The sequence below is a fragment of the Desmodus rotundus genome, chromosome 3, assembly GCF_022682495.2.
Source record: "Desmodus rotundus isolate HL8 chromosome 3, HLdesRot8A.1, whole genome shotgun sequence".
Lineage (NCBI taxonomy): Eukaryota > Metazoa > Chordata > Mammalia > Chiroptera > Phyllostomidae > Desmodus > Desmodus rotundus.
Window position 1 is genome coordinate 58,821,598 of NC_071389.1, and position 22,345 is coordinate 58,843,942.

General features: G+C 35.4%; 1 protein-coding gene across 21 annotated transcripts in view; it reads left to right on the plus strand.

Annotated features, from left to right (window-relative positions):
* ADGRL2 (adhesion G protein-coupled receptor L2) overlaps nt 1-22,345 on the plus strand; it is a 259,736-nt gene that overhangs the window by 175,876 nt on the left and 61,515 nt on the right. For all 21 annotated transcript variants that reach the window (XR_008426326.1, XR_008426325.1, XR_011650979.1 and 18 more), the window contains one exon: nt 170-383. Coding sequence is in view for 18 of the 21 variants with exons in the window: in XM_045199417.3 (XP_045055352.2) it covers nt 170-383 (214 nt within the window). In the remaining 3 variants the exon portion in view is untranslated. The remainder of the gene's footprint in view (nt 1-169; nt 384-22,345) is intronic.

Below are 22,345 nucleotides of genomic sequence, written 5' to 3' on the forward strand. Positions count from 1 at the left end.
TTGACACATGGTAAAGAACCAAGGATATAAATACACGTATGAATGGAAAACTTAAAAAACATAGTTTGTGTGACACCTCTCGAATATAGACCTGAATTATATTACTTGAGAATGCCCTATTTAAATAATACACATTACAAATAAATTTTATTTTGTTACTTTTTTAAAGGTTTCAGCAGAGCAGCGTTACCCTTTGGGCTAGTTAGGCGAGAACTGTCCTGTGAAGGTTATTCCATCGACCTGCGCTGTCCGGGCAGTGATGTCATCATGATTGAGAGCGCCAACTACGGTCGGACAGACGACAAGATTTGCGATGCTGACCCGTTTCAGATGGAGAATACCGACTGCTACCTCCCAGATGCCTTCAAAATTATGACTCAAAGGTAGAGATTCATGTGTTACCATCCCATTTTAGCAACTGTATCTAAATTGGTAAAATTATTATAGTAATTTCAGAGTGGATGGGAGAAGTTCGTATTTCAGCCTATATATTAAGTCAAGTTAGGGTTTTACCTACCAATGTTGATTTCTACTTTGTAAGTTTTCAACATTTAAATGTTTATCATTTTTATAGAGATTGATGTATCAGAAGGAATATGTCACTCATATCTTTTTATTTTTAAAGAAGATATAAAGGGTACAGGTATGTAATATTTTAAATCTAATCATGTTTTTTAGGGCTTCAAAGTTTTGCAGTATTTTTGTGATACCAAGAATGTTTAAATGTCTGGGTTTGGTAATAAATACACCTCAATTTTTAAATTAATGAACTTTATTTATTACACCAAAAACAGCGGAGAGTTATCTTACCCCAATCCCCAAATGTATGCAACATCCTCGGCCATCAGCATTTCACACCACAGCGGTGCATTTGCTGAAATAGGTGCACCCACGCTGGTACCTCATTATCACCAAAATCCATAGTTTTCGTTAGAGTTCACTCTCGATGTTGTACATTCTGTTGGTTTTCACATATTTATGATGTATCCACAGTTGTGGTAAGTAGTGCCCCTTATCCAGCGGGATGCCTTCCAAAACCTCCAATATATACCTGAAACCTGAGTATTACTGAACCTTATATATACTGTGGTTTTTCATATATGTATGTATGTATAGGTGTATATGTGTGTGTGTATAGGTATACATGTGTATACATGTGTATATATAGGTGTACATGTGTATACATGTGTGTATATATAGGTATATATTATATAATACATGTGTGTGTATAAAAAACACGATGTGTGTGTGTGTGTGTGTGTGTGTGTTTCACTTAAAGGAAGCACTTCATGGCTTCTCTTTGGTGTAGTTAAATTGCCGGCAGCATTACTCTTGCACTTTGGGGCCATGGGAAAGTAGAGTAAGGGTTGTTTGGACTTAAGCCCTGAGATACCACAAGGATCAATCTGATAACCGAGGCCCTAGTAAGCTGGGGAGTGTGTGCAGTGTGTGAACGCTGGGCAAAGGGATGATTGATGTTCTGGGTGGAATGGAGCAGGACCGCATGAGATTCATCATGCTATTCAGAAGAGAGTACTATTTAAAATTTGTTCATTTCTGGAATTTCCCACTCAATATTTTTTGACCACAGTTGACTAGGTAGCTGAAGCTATGGAAAGTGAAAGTATGAATGGGGGGCTACTGTATCATATAGAACAGTTTCATCCCACTAAAAATCCTCTGTGCTCCACCTATTTATTCCCCTCCCTGCGAACCATGTGATAACCACTGACCTTTGTATTGTCTCATCGTTTTGACTTTTCTAGACTGTCATAAAGTTGTTATCATACAGTACATAGCCTTTCCCAGTTGGCTTCTTTCACTTAGTAAGATTACATATTTTTATGTAATGACTTAAAAACATGTAAACTTAAAAAGCATTTAAGTTTCCTCCATGTCTTTTCATGGCTTAATAGCTCATTTCTTTTTAGTGTTAATATTCCATTGTCTGGATGTACCAGTTTATCCATTCACCCACCGAAGGACACCTTGATTGCTCGATCTAGCCAGGTGTTTGTGTGGACATAAATTTTCAGCTCACTTGGGAATGTACCAGGGAGCACAATTACCAGTCATGTGATGAGTGTGTGTTAATTTTGTGAGAAACTGCCAACTGTCTTTCAAAGTTACTCTACTAGTGTGCGTTTCCACCAGCAGTGAATGAGAGCTTCTGTTAATCCGCATCCTCACCAGCGTGTGTTGCCAGGGTTTCAGATTTTGGTCATTCTGATAGGTGTGTAGTGGTATCTTGTTTTAATTTGCAATTCCCCAATGGCACAGTGTTGAACGTTTTCCCATATGCTTACTTGACATTTGTGTATCTTCATTGGTGAGGTGTCTATTCATGTCTGTTGCCCACTTTTTAATCAAGTTGTTTGCTTATTGTTGAGTTCTAAGAGTTCTTTATGCATTTTAGATTAAAATTCTTTATCAGATATGGCTTTTGCAAATACTTCCTCCAAGTCTGTGGCTTGTCTGCTCATTCTCTTTATCCTTAGTTTAAAAAAAGAACAAAACAAACAATTCAAGTTAAGAAAGCATCTAATGTGCCAAGTGCTCTCTCTATACAAACACAGTTATAAACCATTGATTAATTTTGTGTTAAAAAGTGGTTTGTTGGAAAGTGTGCCATAAACTTAACATAAATTATATCTCTTAGGTGGACAATTGCCTTCCTACATAGAGAGAGAATTCAAAAAACTGCCGACAATGGTGTCACTTTTCTTCTCCCTTAACACAGAGTACCTAACTTTTGGCATCTCTTTTCCTAAATTTTGGTACTCTTGACATTTTAATTAGGATTTTCTCCTGTATATTAAAATCATCACTACTTGTGATTGGATTAATACAGTGACTCTCCAGCAATCTCATTTATTTGGGACATAGAGACTCTCTGAAGAAAAATTCAAGTATCACAGAATTTTATACGTTATTGTCTTTTATTTTGTTTACCAGGAAAACCTTTCATCTTTATTTTCAAAACCTTCACCCACTCCTGCTTCTTTTTCTGCTTTGGACACAATATTCTGTCTACTTTTATAGCTTATTTCCTAGTCTGCCTCAAGGTAAAAGAGCAAAATTTTTAGAGGAGTGGTCAATTTAGGCACACTGAAAACATCAAAAAGTGTTAAGAAGGAAAGAAAAAAAAATCCATGCCATAAGGGTGTGGGCATGGATTGCTGCAACAGCTGTAATTTCACAGCGACTGTCAATACAATATGTAGTAGCATATTTGTGTGGATAGTACAATTATAGTAACTCACAGTAAGTAGTTTTTAAAATGCTGATACTGATCACGGTGTTTTTAAGAAAACAGAACATAAACAATACCTTGAAAGATTTTCATTACATGTTTTTATTTTTATTCCTTAAAAGGGTAGTTATTAAACATTTATGGCTAAATCTTATTTTCATAAATGGTACTTGATAAAGGTTTTTTGTAAATTTAAAACTGGAGTATTTTATGGACTATGTAGAATTTGAAATCCAGCCAGTGAAGCAAAGCACAAGAATATAACCTACCTTCTTTGGAAAAATAGATTCAGTGCTACAGGAAAATTGTAATAGAACAATTTGCACATAGTATTTCAGACTTTGGGAACTGCCTCTGCTGGAGAGACAGTAAAGGCAACCATTAATAATTGACCACTTATTCATTCTTTACATGTTGATCTTTTCAATGGACGTGTTACAATTTCAGCATTTGGAATTAGGCCAGAGACCTAGGAAGTAAAGAATTATTCTGTATAATTACATGCTTTTACTAGACTGACAGGAAAAAAGCAGGGGGGACTTGGTTAGAAAGAAAGAATCTGGAAGAGCTGACCTTGAGAAATTGTACATTGTAGGTAACTTACCTTTGTATGTGGGGTTATACGTTTTAAACACACAGTTGAATAGAAAAATACATAAATCTTGTCAAAGGAGAAATGTAAATATAATTACATACTATAGGAAATGTGCAAGATAGATACCAAGTTATTTTTATTGTTCCATTATGTTACAAAAGCAGGGCTGCATTTGTAATTCTTTTAAAGGAATTAGAGTTTTCAGGTACTTAAATTCTGTGAAAGCATAGAATTGTTTTCTGCTCCTTTGTTATCAAAATCTCCAAATAATTTATGTATATTAGTGTAAATAAGGGGTTAATTCCAAAACTGGGAGTACAACCCTATTTTTAAATTGTTGTATTATACTAAGGCTTATAATTATTTAATCATCACAGTGACATTTTAAACACAAAAACTTTATTGACAGGAAGACAATGTTAAGATGACTTAAAATTGAGTTCCACAGTGGTAGCTTATAATTACTCCACTCCGTGTAGAACACAAACCTTAAAGGCAGGCTGCCCTATTCGACTGTTACATAGTTACAAATAGCTGTAAGGAGAATAGGTAGACAATATTTTTGCAGCTGAATTATTACTAAATAAGTTTTGAGTGCATGGAGTACTTGTCCCTTTTTTGTTTTTAATTTAAAAATATTTTTAGGTGGCTGGGGTAGGGGGAGTGGTGGAGGAAAAATGGAGGCAACTGTACCTGAACACAATTTTTAAAAAAAGAAAAAAATTTTCATTATAAAGAGCTATTTTTACCAAATTCCTAATAATTTGGCAGTTATTTCCATTTACAATCATAAAAAATGCGATATCCAGTAGTATAGCAAAGCGACGTTTGGCCCTGGCTGGCGCAGCTCAGTAGATTGAGCCTGGGCTGCAAACCAAAGGGTCAATTCCCAGTCAGGGCACACGCCTGGGTTGCCGGCCAGGTCCCCAGTGGGGGCCATGTGAGAGGCAACCATACACTGATACTTCTCTCCCTCTCTTTCTCCCTCCTTTTCCTTCTCTAAAAATAAATACATAAAATTTAAAAAATAAAAAGAAAGACTTTTTTTCTCTAACATAGAAAATTTTGTGGGGAAAAGCTCACAGCACTAGAATTTTTCTGTTAAATTGGAATGTCCCCACTTTCTATCTATACTGATGGAGGTTGGCGGAGGATTTTCTATTACTTCAGCCGTTGAGAGGCAAGTAAATAAATACACCTGTAATTCTGAATGTAGTGGTAGTAAAAGTATTATTCACTCTTCCTTTTCTATTTCGTATGTATTTAAAGTATGAAATCAAGGCTCTGTTAGTAACTGATAGTGTACACCAAATGGCTCAGTCTAAAAAGTGAGAAATGAAATTCCTTTCTAAAGTGATATGTATTTTAATAATCACCGTTAGAGATAGTATTTTGGCACTCTTATAAGATAATATTAGTGGGGTAACTTAAAAAATATATGGACTGTTGTTAACACCTTGACTTCATTAAAGACAAAAATAACCTGTCTACTCTTTTGAGGTGTTTGATGGGTAAGTAAATGAGAATTGGCCTATAATACTGGCTCTTTGCAGCCCTCGGGGACAATCTAGTTAATGTCTTAAAAGTGGTGCACTCAGTTGCACCTCAGCTCCTCTTCCGGTGTTGCTCGTAACTGTCCTTTTTTCCTGTTCTTCACTCTAGGAATCTGTGCGTTCCCATCAAGGTAGTTTGCTGCCTAGGATTTTGCTCTATAGCATGTCCTTAAGATTCTTAGCATTTTGGCCTAAAGACCTGAAAACAAATGTTCATTGTTTTTGTTTTCAGTAGTAAGAGTAAGGTTCATGTGCATGGGTAGGTCCAGCGTCAGAGTTCCAATACATACTGTCAATCCACAGAGGTTCTAACAGTAGTATGTACTATCCTCAAGAAGGTAGAATAAATGCTTCAGCTTTCCTCTTTGGTAAGAAAGGTATATTCTGTGTAAACGATTCAAACATAGGCTATTTGTTTATTTATTTGTGTTGAAATTGCTCTAGAAAAGTAAAGAAGTGTCCTTGCCTTAGGAACTAGCCTGGCTCCTTAAAAGCTTTTAGGCAAAACATTTTAACTCACATATAGACGGCAATTGGCTACAGCTTCACAGCTAAACTATACAGGGCTCTTATTAAATAAAATTGAGTATATTTTTGGCTGTTCTATTACCCATTTAAGCTCCTCTAAGTTTATTTGGGAACGAGGTGGCGTATAAAAAATTGATAGTTCATCAGGCAGTCGTTCATATAGATACGGAGCTCACAAGAGTGGTGAAAGAACGTATAGGTGAAGCTAACATAAGCATAAAGCTGGTGCCTGCAGGTGAACAGATGGTACTGCCCACAGAGGTTCTGTAGTTGGAGCATGCAAAAGCTCGAGAACACCTGCATTTAGGGCAGAGGTGCAGTTGCCATCCAGGAAGCAGAACAGGTGCAGAAGGATAATGTCTCGTAAGCCAGCAGTAAAGTATTTGAGACATACATTTTTTCCTCTTGTTGATTTGGAGGATTTTTATTCTATTTAGAGAGCTCAAATAAAAGAACACGTTAAGATTTTCAAGTTAGTGTTCTTCAGGATAGAAATCAAGAAAATAGCATTCAGCCTTACGCAGATCAAAATAATTAGGTAGTCCCCTAGTCACATGGAGATAAAGAATCCAGCTTCTAGAACTTGTGTACAATTTAGTTAAACTAACTGCAGAATCTTATTTTAGAGCCTAGATCTTTGTCACAAAGAAACCAAATTAATCTATTCCCATCCTCTACCTCATTAAATAACTTTTCTGTGCTTGAATTTCCCTTTTTTAAACCTATCCATGTCCCAACCTATTGTCCCAAGTCTAATAATTCCATTCGATTTAACACTGTTAACCCAACAGCAGCTCGGGTGGTGACCATTTCTCATGTGCACCAACATTGGAGAAAACGTGTCATTGTATGTATATGTATGTTACTTTCGCTGTCCCGCCGCTGTGCACGTTACAGTGGATGCAGCGTGAGACTGGGACAAGGAGCGCACACTCACGGCACACAGTTAGGAGTAAGGCTGCCGAAAAAGACCAAGATGTGCCTTAGTCTGGAGTAAGCAGAACAGACTTTCCCTCTGCCTCTCCACCTCCCTTCTTGCCACCCTACCAGGCAAGGCACATGACTAGGAACCCTTTGTCGGAGGGGAAAACATAGGCAATTGTTTCTATTTTAAGACAGTTTTTACAGAGCAGATTGTTAGAACTGGTGAGGACCTTGGGACTCAGCCTATTCAAGCTCCCTTTCATTACCTTACAGAGTCAACTGCCATTGCAGCGTGCTTTGTTCTCGCTGCAGCATGCACAGTGGCCCCCCCTTCTCTGCAGGGATGTGCTGCAGAGTCCCCAGTGGGTGCCCGAAACTGCGGATAGTACCCAGCCTCGTGTATACTGTGTTTTTTCAGTGCGGGCAAAAGTTGGTTTACAGTTGTGAGCACGTGAACACAGTTTATTCTTGTATTATTATTATTTTCCTTATGAACAACTATAAACCTTTTGGTTTACAGGGACAACTATAAATTAAACCTGTGATAAAGTTTAATTTATAAATTTGGCCCAGTAAGAGATTAACAATAATTAAAGTAGAAGTTATAACTATACTACAATAAGAGTTCTATGAATGTGGTCTCTCTTTCTCTCAAACCTTACTGTCCTGTACTCACCTTTCTTCCATGATGAGGTGGGATGATGCATGCCATGCCTATTCCTGAGTCTATGGAACCCCCCTTACTTGTAGTAAATAGTTTGGTGTCACTCAAATCAGGGGATCCCTTGCCAAAGTCTTTGTATAGGCTCGGTACTTTCTGGTGCAGCCTTAAGTGTGTGTTCTTTTTTCAGAACTTTCACCTTTTCACGTAAAGGAAGTATTTTATAGCTTCTCTTTGTCATATCGGAATCACCAGCAGCCCTACTCGTCTGCTTTGGGCCACTACTAACTAGAATGACAGTTACTTGAACACGGCACTGCCGTACCGTGACCGTTAACCGGGACAGCTACTAAACGACTAGGAGGTGGGCAGTGTACACAGCCAGAATACTCTGGCAAAGGGATGATTCGTGTCCCACCTGGGACACGGTGGCACCGAGCGAGATTTTACCTTGCTAATCAGAATGGCACGCAGTCTAACACTAAAGAATTTTTTATATCTGGAATTTTTCATGATACTTGTGGACTGTGGTTGAAAGCAGGTAACTGAAAGCAAAACCACGGATAAGTGGGAGTTACCGTATATTCTCTTTATTTGAAAAAGTCCTTGGAAACGAGTGGCAAAAAGATACCCTTCTTTTTACTTGTGAACCTTTAAAAAGATTGACTTATTTGCCACCGGGTCTGAAACATCAAATTGTCCATACTGATAACCTCTTTAAATTCTTAGTGGCATGAAAATTTATTCTTAAATAATTACTCTTAAATAATAATTGTTATCTAGGTTTTTAAAAATATGCTTATGTTATTTTCAAGTATACTAATAGATATTAAGTGTATGTAACATATTTTTTTTAAAAAGGAGATGCATGCACACACAACCTTTCTATGATGACTATTGGAAGCTTCTCAGAATTTAGCCATGAAAATCCATTAAAACGCAGTCACAGTTCTGCCAGTGTTCTCTGGCAGACTTCATGGTTATAGATTTCAGTGTGGGCATACTCTCCTTGACATACAGCCCTCTCAACTTTTGTATCGATCTTTCAGTCTTCATAAAGAAGCTTTGTATTAAAGTCAGAGCTTGTGAAAGAGGTTTTTTTTTATTTAATTAACTTTTTTTCTTTTCTGATCTCTTGTTATAGGTAACAGTAAACTTCAAATCTGTCTTTCTAAGATGTTCACATTCCTTTCTTATTAATGGCCTTTACTTAGAGGGAAAAATATTTGCCTAATCTGTATTTTCACCTTATTCAGTGTTTTGTAATATTTTTTTCAAATTCTTAGTGTTCAGGGATACTCCTCTCTTTCTTAGTGTATTTATTCCCTGTATCTATTCTCATAGGAACTAAGCGTGCCATTTCTGAGAAACTACATTCTAATCTTTATGCTTTTTATCCCAAGTGCATTTATCTATCTGTGGTATCAGATTTATCAGCCATTTGTTCATTAAGATGAAATGTATCTTGGGAAAAATTAATAACTCAGATGCTACTATCTCATCATCTCTGTGATGTACTTAGGTTATTTTCCTTAGGTGATGGATTCCAGTAATTCTTTTACTCTTGGCTGAGTTGATTTAAGAGAACTAACTGAATTGCAAGCACCTCTCTTTGCCCAAGGATTGGGAGATTACTAGTCTATACTCTTCAACCTTTGTGTAGTAATAAATAATCATTAAAGCTCTAATTGGCATGTCTAATTGGACACACACTTTGCATGTCACTTATGGATGGACGTTTAAACCAAAGCGTTCATTATAGAAAGGGGTGACTATTGGCAGTAATAAATATGAACCGTATTAAACAGTCACATTTAGTGTGCAAAAAAGCCTATTAAATTATGACATGGATTAGAAGACAAATCATCTAAATATTCCTTACAACCCTGCTTAATTAGCAAATGTAGAAGAAACAGTGTCACATGAAATGTGCTGCCCTACAGGGGCCTTTGTTTCTTCTTTTAAAAGGAAAATTAGTAAAATAACTCTACTGGATAATGAAGACTGAGAGTAAAAGCGTGAATTGCTGGTTTTCACTGGTATTTCTGGTTAACATAGAGGTTTTTACCTTTTATATTATATGTCTCTTGGTCAAGGAAGCCATGACTATTTTCCCTAAGGATACTACATTGCCAGTCTCCTAAGCATTATTCAGTGAAATTAAGAGTCTTGAATAATACCTTAAAAGCTTGAACTTTATTTTTTATTTGAACAGATACTGGTCAGGTGAAGGAAAAGGTCTTTATTTTTGAAGCCAACGTCGAGAGGTGAATAAAAAAAAAGTGAACTTTCTTTGACATACACATTTCAATAATATTATAACAATATTTTCATAGTGCTTTTCATACTCTCCATATTATTTACTCCAGCTTTCTCATTTGAGAGATGAGTGTTACAGATGAGGTGACGATGGTATTGCAATACACTTTGTATGGTACTGCCATACACTTTGTAGTTTTAACTCTCTTAGAACGTTTCCTACTGCCCACTAAAGTACTGCTTTTTGTTTATAAAGTAAATTTAAATTAATTATTAGTTGACAGACACCAAGTCAGATTCAGTGTTATATTACTAAGATATACTAGGCAATCAAATGTTAAATAACTAAATTGAAAGCACATTAGACCTGTTTACATATAGCTCATGTAAATATTCATCTGAGTGTTTTGTTTTGGACCTGAATGTGATTTCTTTTTAATGCAGACCTACTTTCTGATGTTGTAATACTAGTGTCAGTGTAGAAATATGGCTTACAAGCATCCTTTGGAAAACAACTATACTTTGAACAAATATAAATAGATGTTTGATTATAGTTGTAGGGAATAGAAAAGAAATTGTATTTCAGAATTTCAAATCAAGGCATAGTCATTTTTTTCCTTCAGATTTCGTTTTTTGTTCTGTTCCCCCACCACCACCAAAACCTTGTAGCCGAATGCTACCGAAATGTAATATAATGCATATTTTCTGCCCATTTAAAAGATGAAGAACCATTATGAATTGTAACTTCACTTAAGAATTTGGAATTATTTTTCATGTATAGTAGAACTTTATATTGGCATATTTATTATTAAGAAATTAATACATGTATTCATGGAAGCTTTGGAATAATTTTACTGTCTGGAAATATGCTGTTTATTTCCCTGGTTGGTGGCTCAGTGGACTGAGTTCTGGCCTGTGAATCAAAGGGCTGCCAGAAAGATTCCCAGTCAGGGCACATGCCTGGGTTGGGGGCCAGGCCTCCGGTAGGGGGCACAGGAGAGGCAACCACACATTGATGTTTCTCTCCCTCTCATTCTCCCTCCTTTCCCCTCTCTAAAAGTAGATAAATAAAATCTTAAAAAGATAAAATAACATGCTGTTTGTTTACTACATTTTATTATGTAATAAATAACAAAATGCAATTTTGAATAAAGTTGAATTTCCCATTTCCATTATCTTTTTAATTTTAAAATTTCCTTTTCAAATACAGTTAACATTCAGTATTATTTTACATTAGTTTCAGGTGTACAGCCCCGTGGTTAAGCAGTCATGTAATTTACACAGTGATCCCCTGATATTTCAAATACCCACCTGGCACTATGCATAGTTATTACAATATTATTGGTTAGATCCCCTATGTTGTACTTTACATCCCGTGACTATTTTGTAACTACCAATTTAGTTACCTTTCCATTCAGCCCCCCCAACTCTCCTTCCCACTGGCAACCATCAGTCTGTTCTCAGTGTCTGTGAGTCTGTTTCCGTTTTGTTTCTTCAGTTTTTGTTGTTCTCATATTCCACATAAGATCATGCAGTGTTTTTCTTTCTCTGTTTGACTTATTTCACTTAGCAGAATACCCTCATGATCCTTTTTATTTTATTGAGGTTTATAAATACCAGTAAGTTAAAAAATTACCTGGATGTTATTTGGTGGAGAAAATACCCTTGGTCATTGATTTACTCCAAAGCCTTATTTCTTTACCACAATTTAGGAGCTCTGCTTTGCCACATCATAAACAAGATTGGGAGTCAGTATCATTTGTACTGACTAGTAACTAATTTTATTAAATGAAGGGAGAAAAAAGGTTTGGTAGTAAATTATTTAAAAACAACTTAAACTGTCATTTGTTATGGGCCTGTTAATTTTTCCACATATCACACAATACAGCCCTAGACCATAGAAACCACAGCAACAGTACTCTAATTTGCACACGTTCAAGGGAAATTATTGTACGTTATTAGGTTTGGGATAGCATTTTACTAATACATATTGATCTGCCTTACAGATTTAAGATTTGTTCTTTTAAATTAGCTCCACGTTTTTATAAAGTATCTTATAGCAATTTTGTTAGTTTTTAGTGCTGTTTGCTAATCCACATTTAGATTTCACATATATCAATAAAGTATGTCATGTAACTAATATGTGTCACAGTTCTCCCAGTGTTTCTTAACATGTTATATGCAAGTAATAAAGTCGTAGTTTTAGAACTTGCCTATACACAGTCCCCATGGTGAAGAGTGTCTGGAGTGAGTCATTCTGTGTAAATTGGCTTGCGATCACAGCAGTGACCTCTCCGTTCTTGTATTCAGATTGCAGATATTTAATTGTTACTGAACTCACCTGTACTTGGTGAAAATACTACTCTGTTTCATAAATGGACTTACCATGTGGCTGATGAATCTTAAAAGTCATAGCCCTTCTTTTGCGCAGGCCCCATCCAAGACCATGTTAGAGCCACTAGCAGCATGCTCACAGGGCCATATGTTTTTGTAAAATTTGCTAAATATGACATTAAAGAATAATCTTTTAAGGTTTTAATGTCTATTAAGGCTTCAATTTCATTATTGGACTTCAGTTTTGTTATGCTTTCCTTCATGTATGGTGACTTAGGAGTAGCCAAGAGCATTTTGGGATTCTGCTAAGTGGAGGTTCAGTTAGTGATAAATTCAGGTTGGATTTACTGGGGTGTTTTTATGTGATTGCAGACACTTATGCACCATTTAGTTATTGCTAGCTCTTCTGGAAAAGAAAAATTGCCTCTAGAAATACTCCTATTACTCATCATACTACATTACCGATCATGACATAAAGGTGCAAGGCCAGGTGTCCTATTACAATATCAGCGTCCTTTGGCACCTTTCAATGTTTGAAATGTATGGAGCCAGAAGCTAGTTTGTGGAAAATTCTTTCAGTCATTACATGTGTAAAACAACAAGTGGAGATTTGGCTCTCATAGATAACTAATCAAAACAGAAGTTATTTTCTGATATCCTTGGTAGAGCATGTATAGTAGATACATAGAGAGCATATGAAACGTGGTACTTAGGATTTTAAATGCACCATCCTGTTCCCCTCTTGTAACGAGTGTCGTATCAAATTGAACCATACAAAACTACCAGTGTGCGTGGGGCACAGGCCATAGCAGGTCACAAACACAAGCACCTCTGACATTGTAGATGCACACTTTATGTACCCCAACATCAATAATAAGAAGCAAATTTTAACCATCTGTTCTGGAGGAAAAGCAAAGCCGTAGAAGTGACCCTATAAAATTGTTAGATAAGGAGACAATCATAGACAATGGAGTAAAAAAATTATAAGGATAATTTTATGAAGAATGTCAGGCAATTAAATTTATTAAAACATTAAGATTCTGTGTTTTATTTCTTGTGATATGAGTAAGCTTTTAAAAATGTTTTGTTTGTTTTGATGTTATTTTTTTCTAAGTAAGTATTCACTTTGGAATCCGACTTTCTCCTTGTAGTGTTTCAATTTTACCCTTGAAGTAGAACCCCTAAATTTTAAGCTTTAGACCTCAAAAAACTGAATCTACTTCTGCCTGTTTTATTTCTAATGTGATAGTTTCAGGACATTGGCACAGGGTTCCACTGACATTCATAGGTTGATGTGTGCATTTCAGCACATTTCATTATGTCTTTTTAGTAGCATTTCATTGTTTCTCCTTTGTATTCCAAGAATTTGGGATTTGGGAGAAGAAAGATTAAAAATTTAAAAATTTAATATAATTTATTAAGGGGCATTAAGTAGATAACAAAATACTATTCAATGGAACATTTGGGGTAGAAATACATTTTTACACTTTATGTTAAAGAAATGATTGATTTAAACCTTTCATATTGTACTATAACTGGATGAAAAGGGTTTTAAATTAAATAAGGTGTAGGCATGTTTTTAAGAAATTACACGAATGGGCTTTGCTTTTATACTTTTCTCTCACTCCACAGTCACGAGTTTTGGAAGTTTCTTTCACCTTTACTCTCCTCCCCATTCCCATGGTAGACCCTGTGTAGAAAACTTATTTTTAAGTTCCTTTTTTTTGTTTTTTAGTAATTATTTCAGTGGATTTCTAAAAGGTCCATAATCAAAAAACCTTTTAGTGTGCCTCAAAGTTTTTTTTTTCCTTACTACTCTTTGAACTTGCCAAAACAATGCAGCTAGAGGAGGCAAGAGAATGTATGCCGATTTTTCTAGGTCATTTTATAACCTGATAATTTTTTCATACATTAAATTATCTTATGACAGTCCTAAGATGTTCTCATCTTTAATTTATGGAACGCTGTATATATAATTGAAAAAAATGTTTTTATAAGTAACTTCTGAAATCTAATTATGGGCTGTTATGTGAATGAGAAGATACCTTTTTAAACGTATATAAAAACATATGTTAGATAGAGAGATAGATAATGGTAATTGCAAACATATTATCTGATAAGTAGATGTAGGACCTTTGTATGTGCATCGCCATTTATTTCAACTCTTGACGAGTAGACCTTTATTAAGCTGTGATGATTACTGAATAGGAAATGTAACCAAGATTATTTTTATTCAAATATAATTTAAATATTCATCAAAGAGAAGTTATGCTTGAGACTGACAGAGACTATTAACATCAAAAAATATAATTAACTGCATTGGGTATCATGAAGCAGAGTTAGTCAAATAGCCGAGAGGTCTAATTGCTCTAGAGTTAGAGAAGCAATGGTTTTATTTTATGCTGTAGCCGTGGAATTAATAGTAATATTGTTTCCTATGTGGGCCAATTAAAAGCTGCCTGTTAAGGTTCATCGCTCTATAGGAAACCCATTGAATATCACTTAGTAAACAGGATTGACATGTCAGTGTGTACAAGAGGATAGCATACAGTTAAAATCGTGACAATGAGAAGTACAGTAGTATTAAAAGAAGGGATGTGAAAACGGTTCTCATTAAACTCTATCGTTACAGTGTTGTGTGCTGGATGACTCCCCCTAGGATCAGGCCGCTCTCTCTCTCCGCCCTAGCTGCCCAGGGCACTGCCTGCTGATGGGCTCAGGGTGGGTCCCTGCCCGGGCTGAAGGGATCTCACACTCTGCTTCCCAGAGGCAGCCCTCATCGGACAGGAAGGCAGAGTACAAAGGCTTGTCCTCATCATCTTCTGTCTCATTTTGCAAACCGAAGGGCTTTCCCAACTCCAGAGCCCCTTCCCTGGGCAATTTTTGGGCCTTTGTAGCCGCCACCCTGGACTTCTCACTGTACCCGCTCCCGCTTCCTCGGGGTCAGTGGTCGTTCTGAAAGCACTGTGTGCGTCCCACAGACGTGTCTGCCTCTGTGGGATCCCACTGCCTGTGTTTCCCAACCTACGAAAGGGAGTACTGTTTATATAAAAAGGGATTCTGTCAGTGGTATGGGTTACTGCATACATTTCAGGAATCTGGCAATTAAAAACATTTTTTTAAAATAGGACAAATTAAATTAGTTTTAAAGCAAAAAAGAAATGCCCGATTCAGGTCTAAAAATGGCATTTTCCACTCTGAAGTTTATCTTTGTCATGTGGTCCTTATTTTTTAATAAAGGTAATATTCTGACCTTTGAGGCTTTATTAAGCTTTTTGCTGTATATAAAAAAAGAAAGCACTGCCTTGCTCAGGCTGTAGAAATTTTAAAGCGGCCAGACGTTCTAATGGCATTTTGACATTAATGAGGTTGCTGAAATGGAAAAGTTGAAGGGTCAAAGATAAGAGCAGTAGCAAGCTCTAGTGTGTCTTTTTCTTTATAGTGACATATCAAATATAGTTAATAAATTTACTGTGATTGCTAACATAAAATAAGTAATTACATGTGTGAGGGTAGCACTTGAAGTATGAGAATGCTTTTGCAAATAAAAATAATTCCAAGGCTTTCTAGCTATAAAATATGTAACTTCAAATACATTTTAGTAAATGACAACAATCTCCATCTAGCTGTAACTTTTGTAAAACATGCAAATCTTAAAATAGCTTAATAGATTTTAATGTGTATAATATAATAAATATGCAATATGCAGTGTGCCTTTAATCTGCAATGATAAAGATGTTTTCCTAGCTATGCATTATTTAATATGCTTACCCTGTTTATATCTCCAGCCTCAGAGTGCACGTTAGCTTTCAGAAGAGCAGGGTTGCTGCTCCACAGCACACAGCCCTGTACTCCCAAGCTTGTACGTGGTGTGAGCCGTGTTTAAAGCTTTTGAGGCTAACATTTTATAGGTCACAGTGAGGAGAGCCTTTCATACAAGTTACTGATACGAAGCTAATTCTGTAGGAATATAATATGGAATAAGAGCTTTCTGCCTTCATTGTAATTTTTGAAAACTTACACAAACCACATAAATCATAAGAGTCTTAATTTGGTTTATATCTTATGGTTATGGGACTGAACATTATTTATCTTTTACTCACTGGTTTATGCTACCAACTAACATTGAGTTGCATAATATATTAGTTAGTGTGCCAGATACTCTCAACTTATTTATGAATGACCAGTCAGAATACTTTCAAGTCTGTACACTGACATTTATGGACTTAAATTTTAAATAAGGCACAGTGTCATGCACTGCACATGGCTCGGAGATTCTTAAAACAGGCACTAACCCCTCAGATATTATTATAATCTGGTGAAGGAGATGAGGTATGTACAGGAATAATGATGTCAAATCTCTTGATATAGCACAATGAAATTCCAAAAACTCATGGAGAAGGGAAGTGATGAGCAGGGGCCTATTGTGCAAAAATATACTTTCATATCAAGGAAATACTGAGCATAGGTCTGATTAAGGGAGTTTTCAACATCTGTCCCCACCCTCTCAAACTTTCTGTTGCATGTAGCATCTCACCAGCTTGCTTCTTCCTCCGTGGCATTGGGAGTTTTCTTTTTGCACTTAGGCTGAGGAGGAAGGGATTTTTCAAAGACTGTGTCCTTTATATTTCTCAAAATTGTGGAATAAATCATAAAATTTATGTGAAAAATTGAGTTTAAGTCTGTGAGTTTATTTTAACTCTATCAATATGGAAGATAACACTAGTGTTTAATGCCCTTTATATTAACTCTGAAGCAATATGGAGTCTGCTCCTTTTACAAGCAGACAATAGTAATACATAATGTTATATTCATTCGGTCATTTATTTTTTCTGCATAGATATTGTTTGGATGTAGTATATTTAGGGTATTACTCTGCTTTTCAAAACTAGGTATTTCGACATATAAGATATGTCTTATATTGCTGATAATGTCTTATATTACTGCTTCTAGTGCCAGAATGTATATAAAATTATCGTTCCCTTCCTCCTCTTTCCCTGTCAACTATCTGCTTTTAGATAATTTCTTGCCTTTGTGACTGAGATGCAGCAAGAAGGCACTTCCCTTGATGTGTGTGTGTGTGTGTGTGTGTCTTTTTCTAAAGAGCACTTTGGGTAATATGCTGTGGACTGAATGCTTATGAGAAGGTGTTCAGTTATCAAGAATGCTATCAGCAGTGCCTTGTTGCTTTCTTATCAGCTACTTCCTGCTGTCAGCTTGGCACATATTTCAATAGAAAAGGATTTGCATCAAATGTAATGCCTTATTATATACAGCTGACATGGGGTTTTTAATTGTGCAAACACATGAGACTCCTGCAGTGATAGTCAATTTGATAAAAGGATTAGATTATGAATATTTTGTCATGATTAAAGATTAGTTCTGATTTATCAGAAGTGAGCCAGTGAAATTTGCCATACATTTATCAGTCAGGTGAGACTCCATTAATTTTGAGAGTGTATGATCCACAAAGTATTCACCTCTTTATAAGTCTCTGATGGATTTGATTATTTATATTCAAACTGTGGGCATTAAGGATTGTTTTCAGCCTTCCACACCTGCTCTGCGAAGAGTATCCCAAGAGTCTGTTGATCCAGATTTTTGCCTTTGTTTTTCACCTCTTATCTTACGGAACAGTTAGGTAAACATCTATACAAAGTTTGTGCACTTTTTATTAGGGAAATGACAACTAGTATGTATCAAAGGGACATTTTGAATTGTTCCTTCAATGATAAGATCTTAGTAAAATACAGAATAATGAGAAATCCAATTTAGAAGGTATTAATGAGAGAGTAAATTTTGCTGTAAACAGGACTAGGAATCCTGTGGATTTAAAAGGAGCCTAACAGTATCTAACTGAAGAGGTAAAAGGAGTGTCCTAGACACGACTTAGGGCATTGTAGGGTCTCTCATATACCAAGCACTCTTTGGGGTGTTTGGAAAGGAATAGAAAGAAAAAGGAGTTTACAGCTTAAGTCTAAACACGGAAAATACTTGGTGAGTTAAATAACAATTAAAATGTAAAATGGAAGTGGAGATGCCTCAAAGCAGAATGTCATTACTTGCCAAAATAGTTATATATGTAATATATAAGTACATAAATATATAAAGTGTACATCTACAATTACTGCCATAGAGAAAGGAGAGAAAGATCAGTTCAGGTTTGGATGATCAGGGGAGACTTTAAGACTTTAATACTGTTTGCCCATCATGGCGTATGTGTTGGCTTTCTCTGTGCCTCCTCCTTAGCTGGGCTTCCTACAGATGCCTGTGCTTCCCTCATCGCCAGGTACATAACTGGGAGCTGCTGCTCAGCGGCTTGCGTACAGGGTACCCCTGTGAGCTGGAAAACAGCAGTTCCTCAGACTCTTAGCCCAGTGTCCTAGCCTCTGAAAGTGTTCCACCTCAGAGACTTAAGGTCCTTCAAATGGTCTTTGTATTGAGAAAGACGTAGTTCAAGAAGTGTACACAGACATTAATTTCTGTAAGAATTTAGTTCCAATGCAATTTTCTAGATTAGAAAGAACAATGTAAAGAAACCATAAAGAACTGTTTTCATGGGGCACAAAGTTAAAACTAGATAATTAAAAGAAAAAGACTTTCAGAATGATTACATAGCACTTTTTTTTCAGATCGACTTTTCACTTTGAGCCTTTGGAGAAATATTTACATATTTCTCTGTCCTTGATATTAATTTATTAATTCAATTCATATTAAAATGCTGCTCTTATATTTGCATCTCCTTTTACCAAGGTATTCCTATACATTCATTTACATACTCTGCCACATTTTTACTAGCAAAATATTTTATAAGTTGTAGGAGGAATATAAAATACTTTAAAATTTATAAGAAAAATGTATTGATCTGAAAAATAAGTTTGATGAAGAAACTGTACTAAAGGTTGTGATAGATAATTCAGTTTGGGTAAAGAAAAGAATAGCAAGCTTATTTGCCTCTTGTTAAAAAGAAAACAAAACAAGCACTTAGAGAATGCAGTCATTTTAATAAAAAGTGAAACTTTCTTGAGTCAGTGAAATACTTAAACAAAAAGTTACGCTTTGTCTAAAATTTTGTATAGGTAAAAAATGTTAACCGTCATACTACCAAAAGTCTCAATGGTTTTATTTCTGTGCATTCAGTTTGCTTTGCATAGGAAGTTCTGTGAACTGGTTGCTGTGCTGTAATCAAGTGAGGTCTGTAAAAGCGGAAATTATATTAGCTGTCAATTAGACGAGAAATTTATAATACTGACAAATGACACCCCATCAAACATCTCAGGAGGCAGAAAAATATTTATGGCATAATTTTTCTGTTCATCAAAGCCATATTCAAACCAAGGGAATGAATAATCTTTAAGGTGAATTTAAAATATTAGCGACAAACATCTAATTTACTCAGTTTGCCCTCTAAAATTCCTTTTAGTCGGTTGTTTTTGCATTATTTCAAACTCTAATCTTCTGAGCGTGTAATTAACGGACCAGAAAAGCCATTTGTGGAAAAGAAGAGCCATAAGGGTGAAAATATTTCTTCACCAAATGATCTTTAAGAAGTAAATAATTACAAAAGGAAAAGATGTGGGATGACCAATTTAAATCTGAGGATAATTAGCAGGAATAGAGAATGAAAATCAAAATGCTTGGCATGTACAACAATTCTCATATCATAACAAGACTAATTAAATATTTAGAAACCAAAAATCCCCTCACAATTTGAAGAAAAATAACCCATGCAAAGGGGTCTGTAACTTTGCAGATAATTAGCAAGGGTTAGAGGAAGGAAAAAACATCACAGATTGGCTCCAAGACTCTGCAAGGTCATGTTTTATTACGCTATGTCTTTTATATGGTCTAGTAACAAGTTTCTTGCTAATTTAATCTAACTAGGGCATCCCATAGTGATCTCCCTTTTCCCTTGTTAACAATGGGATAGTTTTCTGCAAGTGCAAACTATAGTAGGTTAACATTTTTAAAGAGCATTGCTCTTAATTGATACACGTCACAATAATTTAAGTTATTAAAAGCAGAATTCTTGAAAATTTGGACACAAGTGATAATTTTAAAGTAGTTCATTATTTTATAGTTTCATCTCCCCATAAATTATTTCTTTTTCCTTTCAGTAAGCAGTTAGACCTGATAACCCTGTGAATGAAACTTAGTCTCAGTGACAAGCTTTGTAAATAAATGCTTGTTATTTTGCTAATAAAAGCAAGTGCACTTCTGTTGAATGTGCATTTCTACAAAGAAGAAACTCTATACTGGATCGACGAGGCTCTGAGGGAGTCAAGCCTCATTTGCATTAAGCTGACCCTGCGTCCGGTAACAACTGCGAGGAATTTCGGACGTTTCTGCAACACACAAGTTGTCTTTAGTAGATCAGCATGGCCATTTCAAAGTGCTTGATTTGGTAATCAGTGTGGGGTTTTTGAAGATATTTTTTAAGTTTGTATGGTGCACAATTAGGTATCAATATTAGAGTATGCACACTCCGTGGGTATTGTTCCTGACACAATATTTTACTCTGACACAAATGATTAAGGGAGGTGTCACTTTTACATTATTCCTGTTTTCAACATATTGGAAAACAGAATGACAATCTTCTGGGCATGAGCTTAAGCTTTTGTTAACGAGCTGTATCTTACTGATGCTTATTTATTTGACTTTCTATTTCTTTTACGTACTATACACTTGCAGTCATACGGGTTATGTTCATGTATTGATAGAAAGATATTTTGTGCTTTTTGCTTATAGTTGATTAAATAATAAATTGGGTTTTTTTCTATGTCTTATTAAAAATATAGTTGCAAAAATTTATGTTTTACATTTTTGAAAATAATAGTATATAGAAAACTAAAACAAACAGAAATTATATTATGTATTTTTCCAAATTATGTACTCGTCATACATGTGCTGATATACAAGCATATTTTCCTAGAGATATTGGTAGTAAATTTATTTCAATAATTGAGCTTTATTTCAATGATTTTAAAATTCTTTGGATAACACAATGTTCTTAATGCTTAGAAAGTACAATATCCTAACATACTTCCAGAATTAAATAACTTTATGATGAATAGAAATCTTCTAGAATACACAAATTATCAAATAATGAGATCACAGTTATGTGACAAATGGGAACATTACTATAGAACACCTCTTTTTTGCCATATTAATTACACACCATTTAGCTCCCTAATGTTATGTTTACCTTGCAATTAGTTAGGCTCACAAATCATCATTAATAAATATTTAAAGAAAGCAGGAACCATTTTCCGTAGCTTTCCAGAAGTTTAGATTATAGGAAAGCATTTCAATATATGTACAATAAAAAATGAAAGATTTGGTTTAATATTCAACTCTGTTTCTCTCTTTAACCTGTGAGGATGATTGCTACCTGTACCTTCATATCCCCACAGTGTATTTGATTACTTTGCTTGAGCAAATGTATTTGGATTGGAACTTACCTTTCATGTTTTAAGATTGCCTGCTATGTGTATGAAAATTTATTCTAAATACAGACTTAAAAAGAAAGGAATTTTGGTGCCTGCAGTACCATGTTCCTTGCTTATTTAGAATTTTTAATGTATGAAGAAGTGGTTTGGGAGCCAAAGGGTACTTTTCGTCCTTGCTCCTGAAGCAGACCTGTCTCTCAGGTGTTATTTGGGTTGGCCAAAAATTTCTTTTGTTTTTTGTTTTTTTCCTGTATGATGGCTCTACTAGTGCTTAGTCGTCTAACTCCATTTGAAACAATTTTTGTTAGATTGAATTGTGATAGCAGTCATATCAGCATGCATTTTTTTAAAAGTATCAAAATTGGTGAATTTTTGTGTAGTTATTTTAATATTGAAGATGGAAGAAAGTATATATTTTCAGCATATTATGCTTTATTATTTCAAGAAAGGTATAAAAACACAACTGAAATGAAAAAAAAAAAAGATCTTCTGCAGTGTATGGAAAAGGTGCTGTGACTGGTCAAATGTGTCAAAAGTGATTTGTGAAGCTTCATACTGGAGATTTCTCTCTGGATGATGCTCCACGGTTGGGTGGACCAGTTGAAGTTGATAGCGATCAAATGGAGACATTAATTGAGAACAGTCAGTGTTATACTATGTGTGAGATAGCTGACATACTCAGAATATCCAAGTCAACAAAATTATTGGTGAAAATGAAAAATGTGTCTTTTATGGAAAAAAACTAAACAGATATTTTTGGCCAACACAATATATTACTGGCTTTCATGA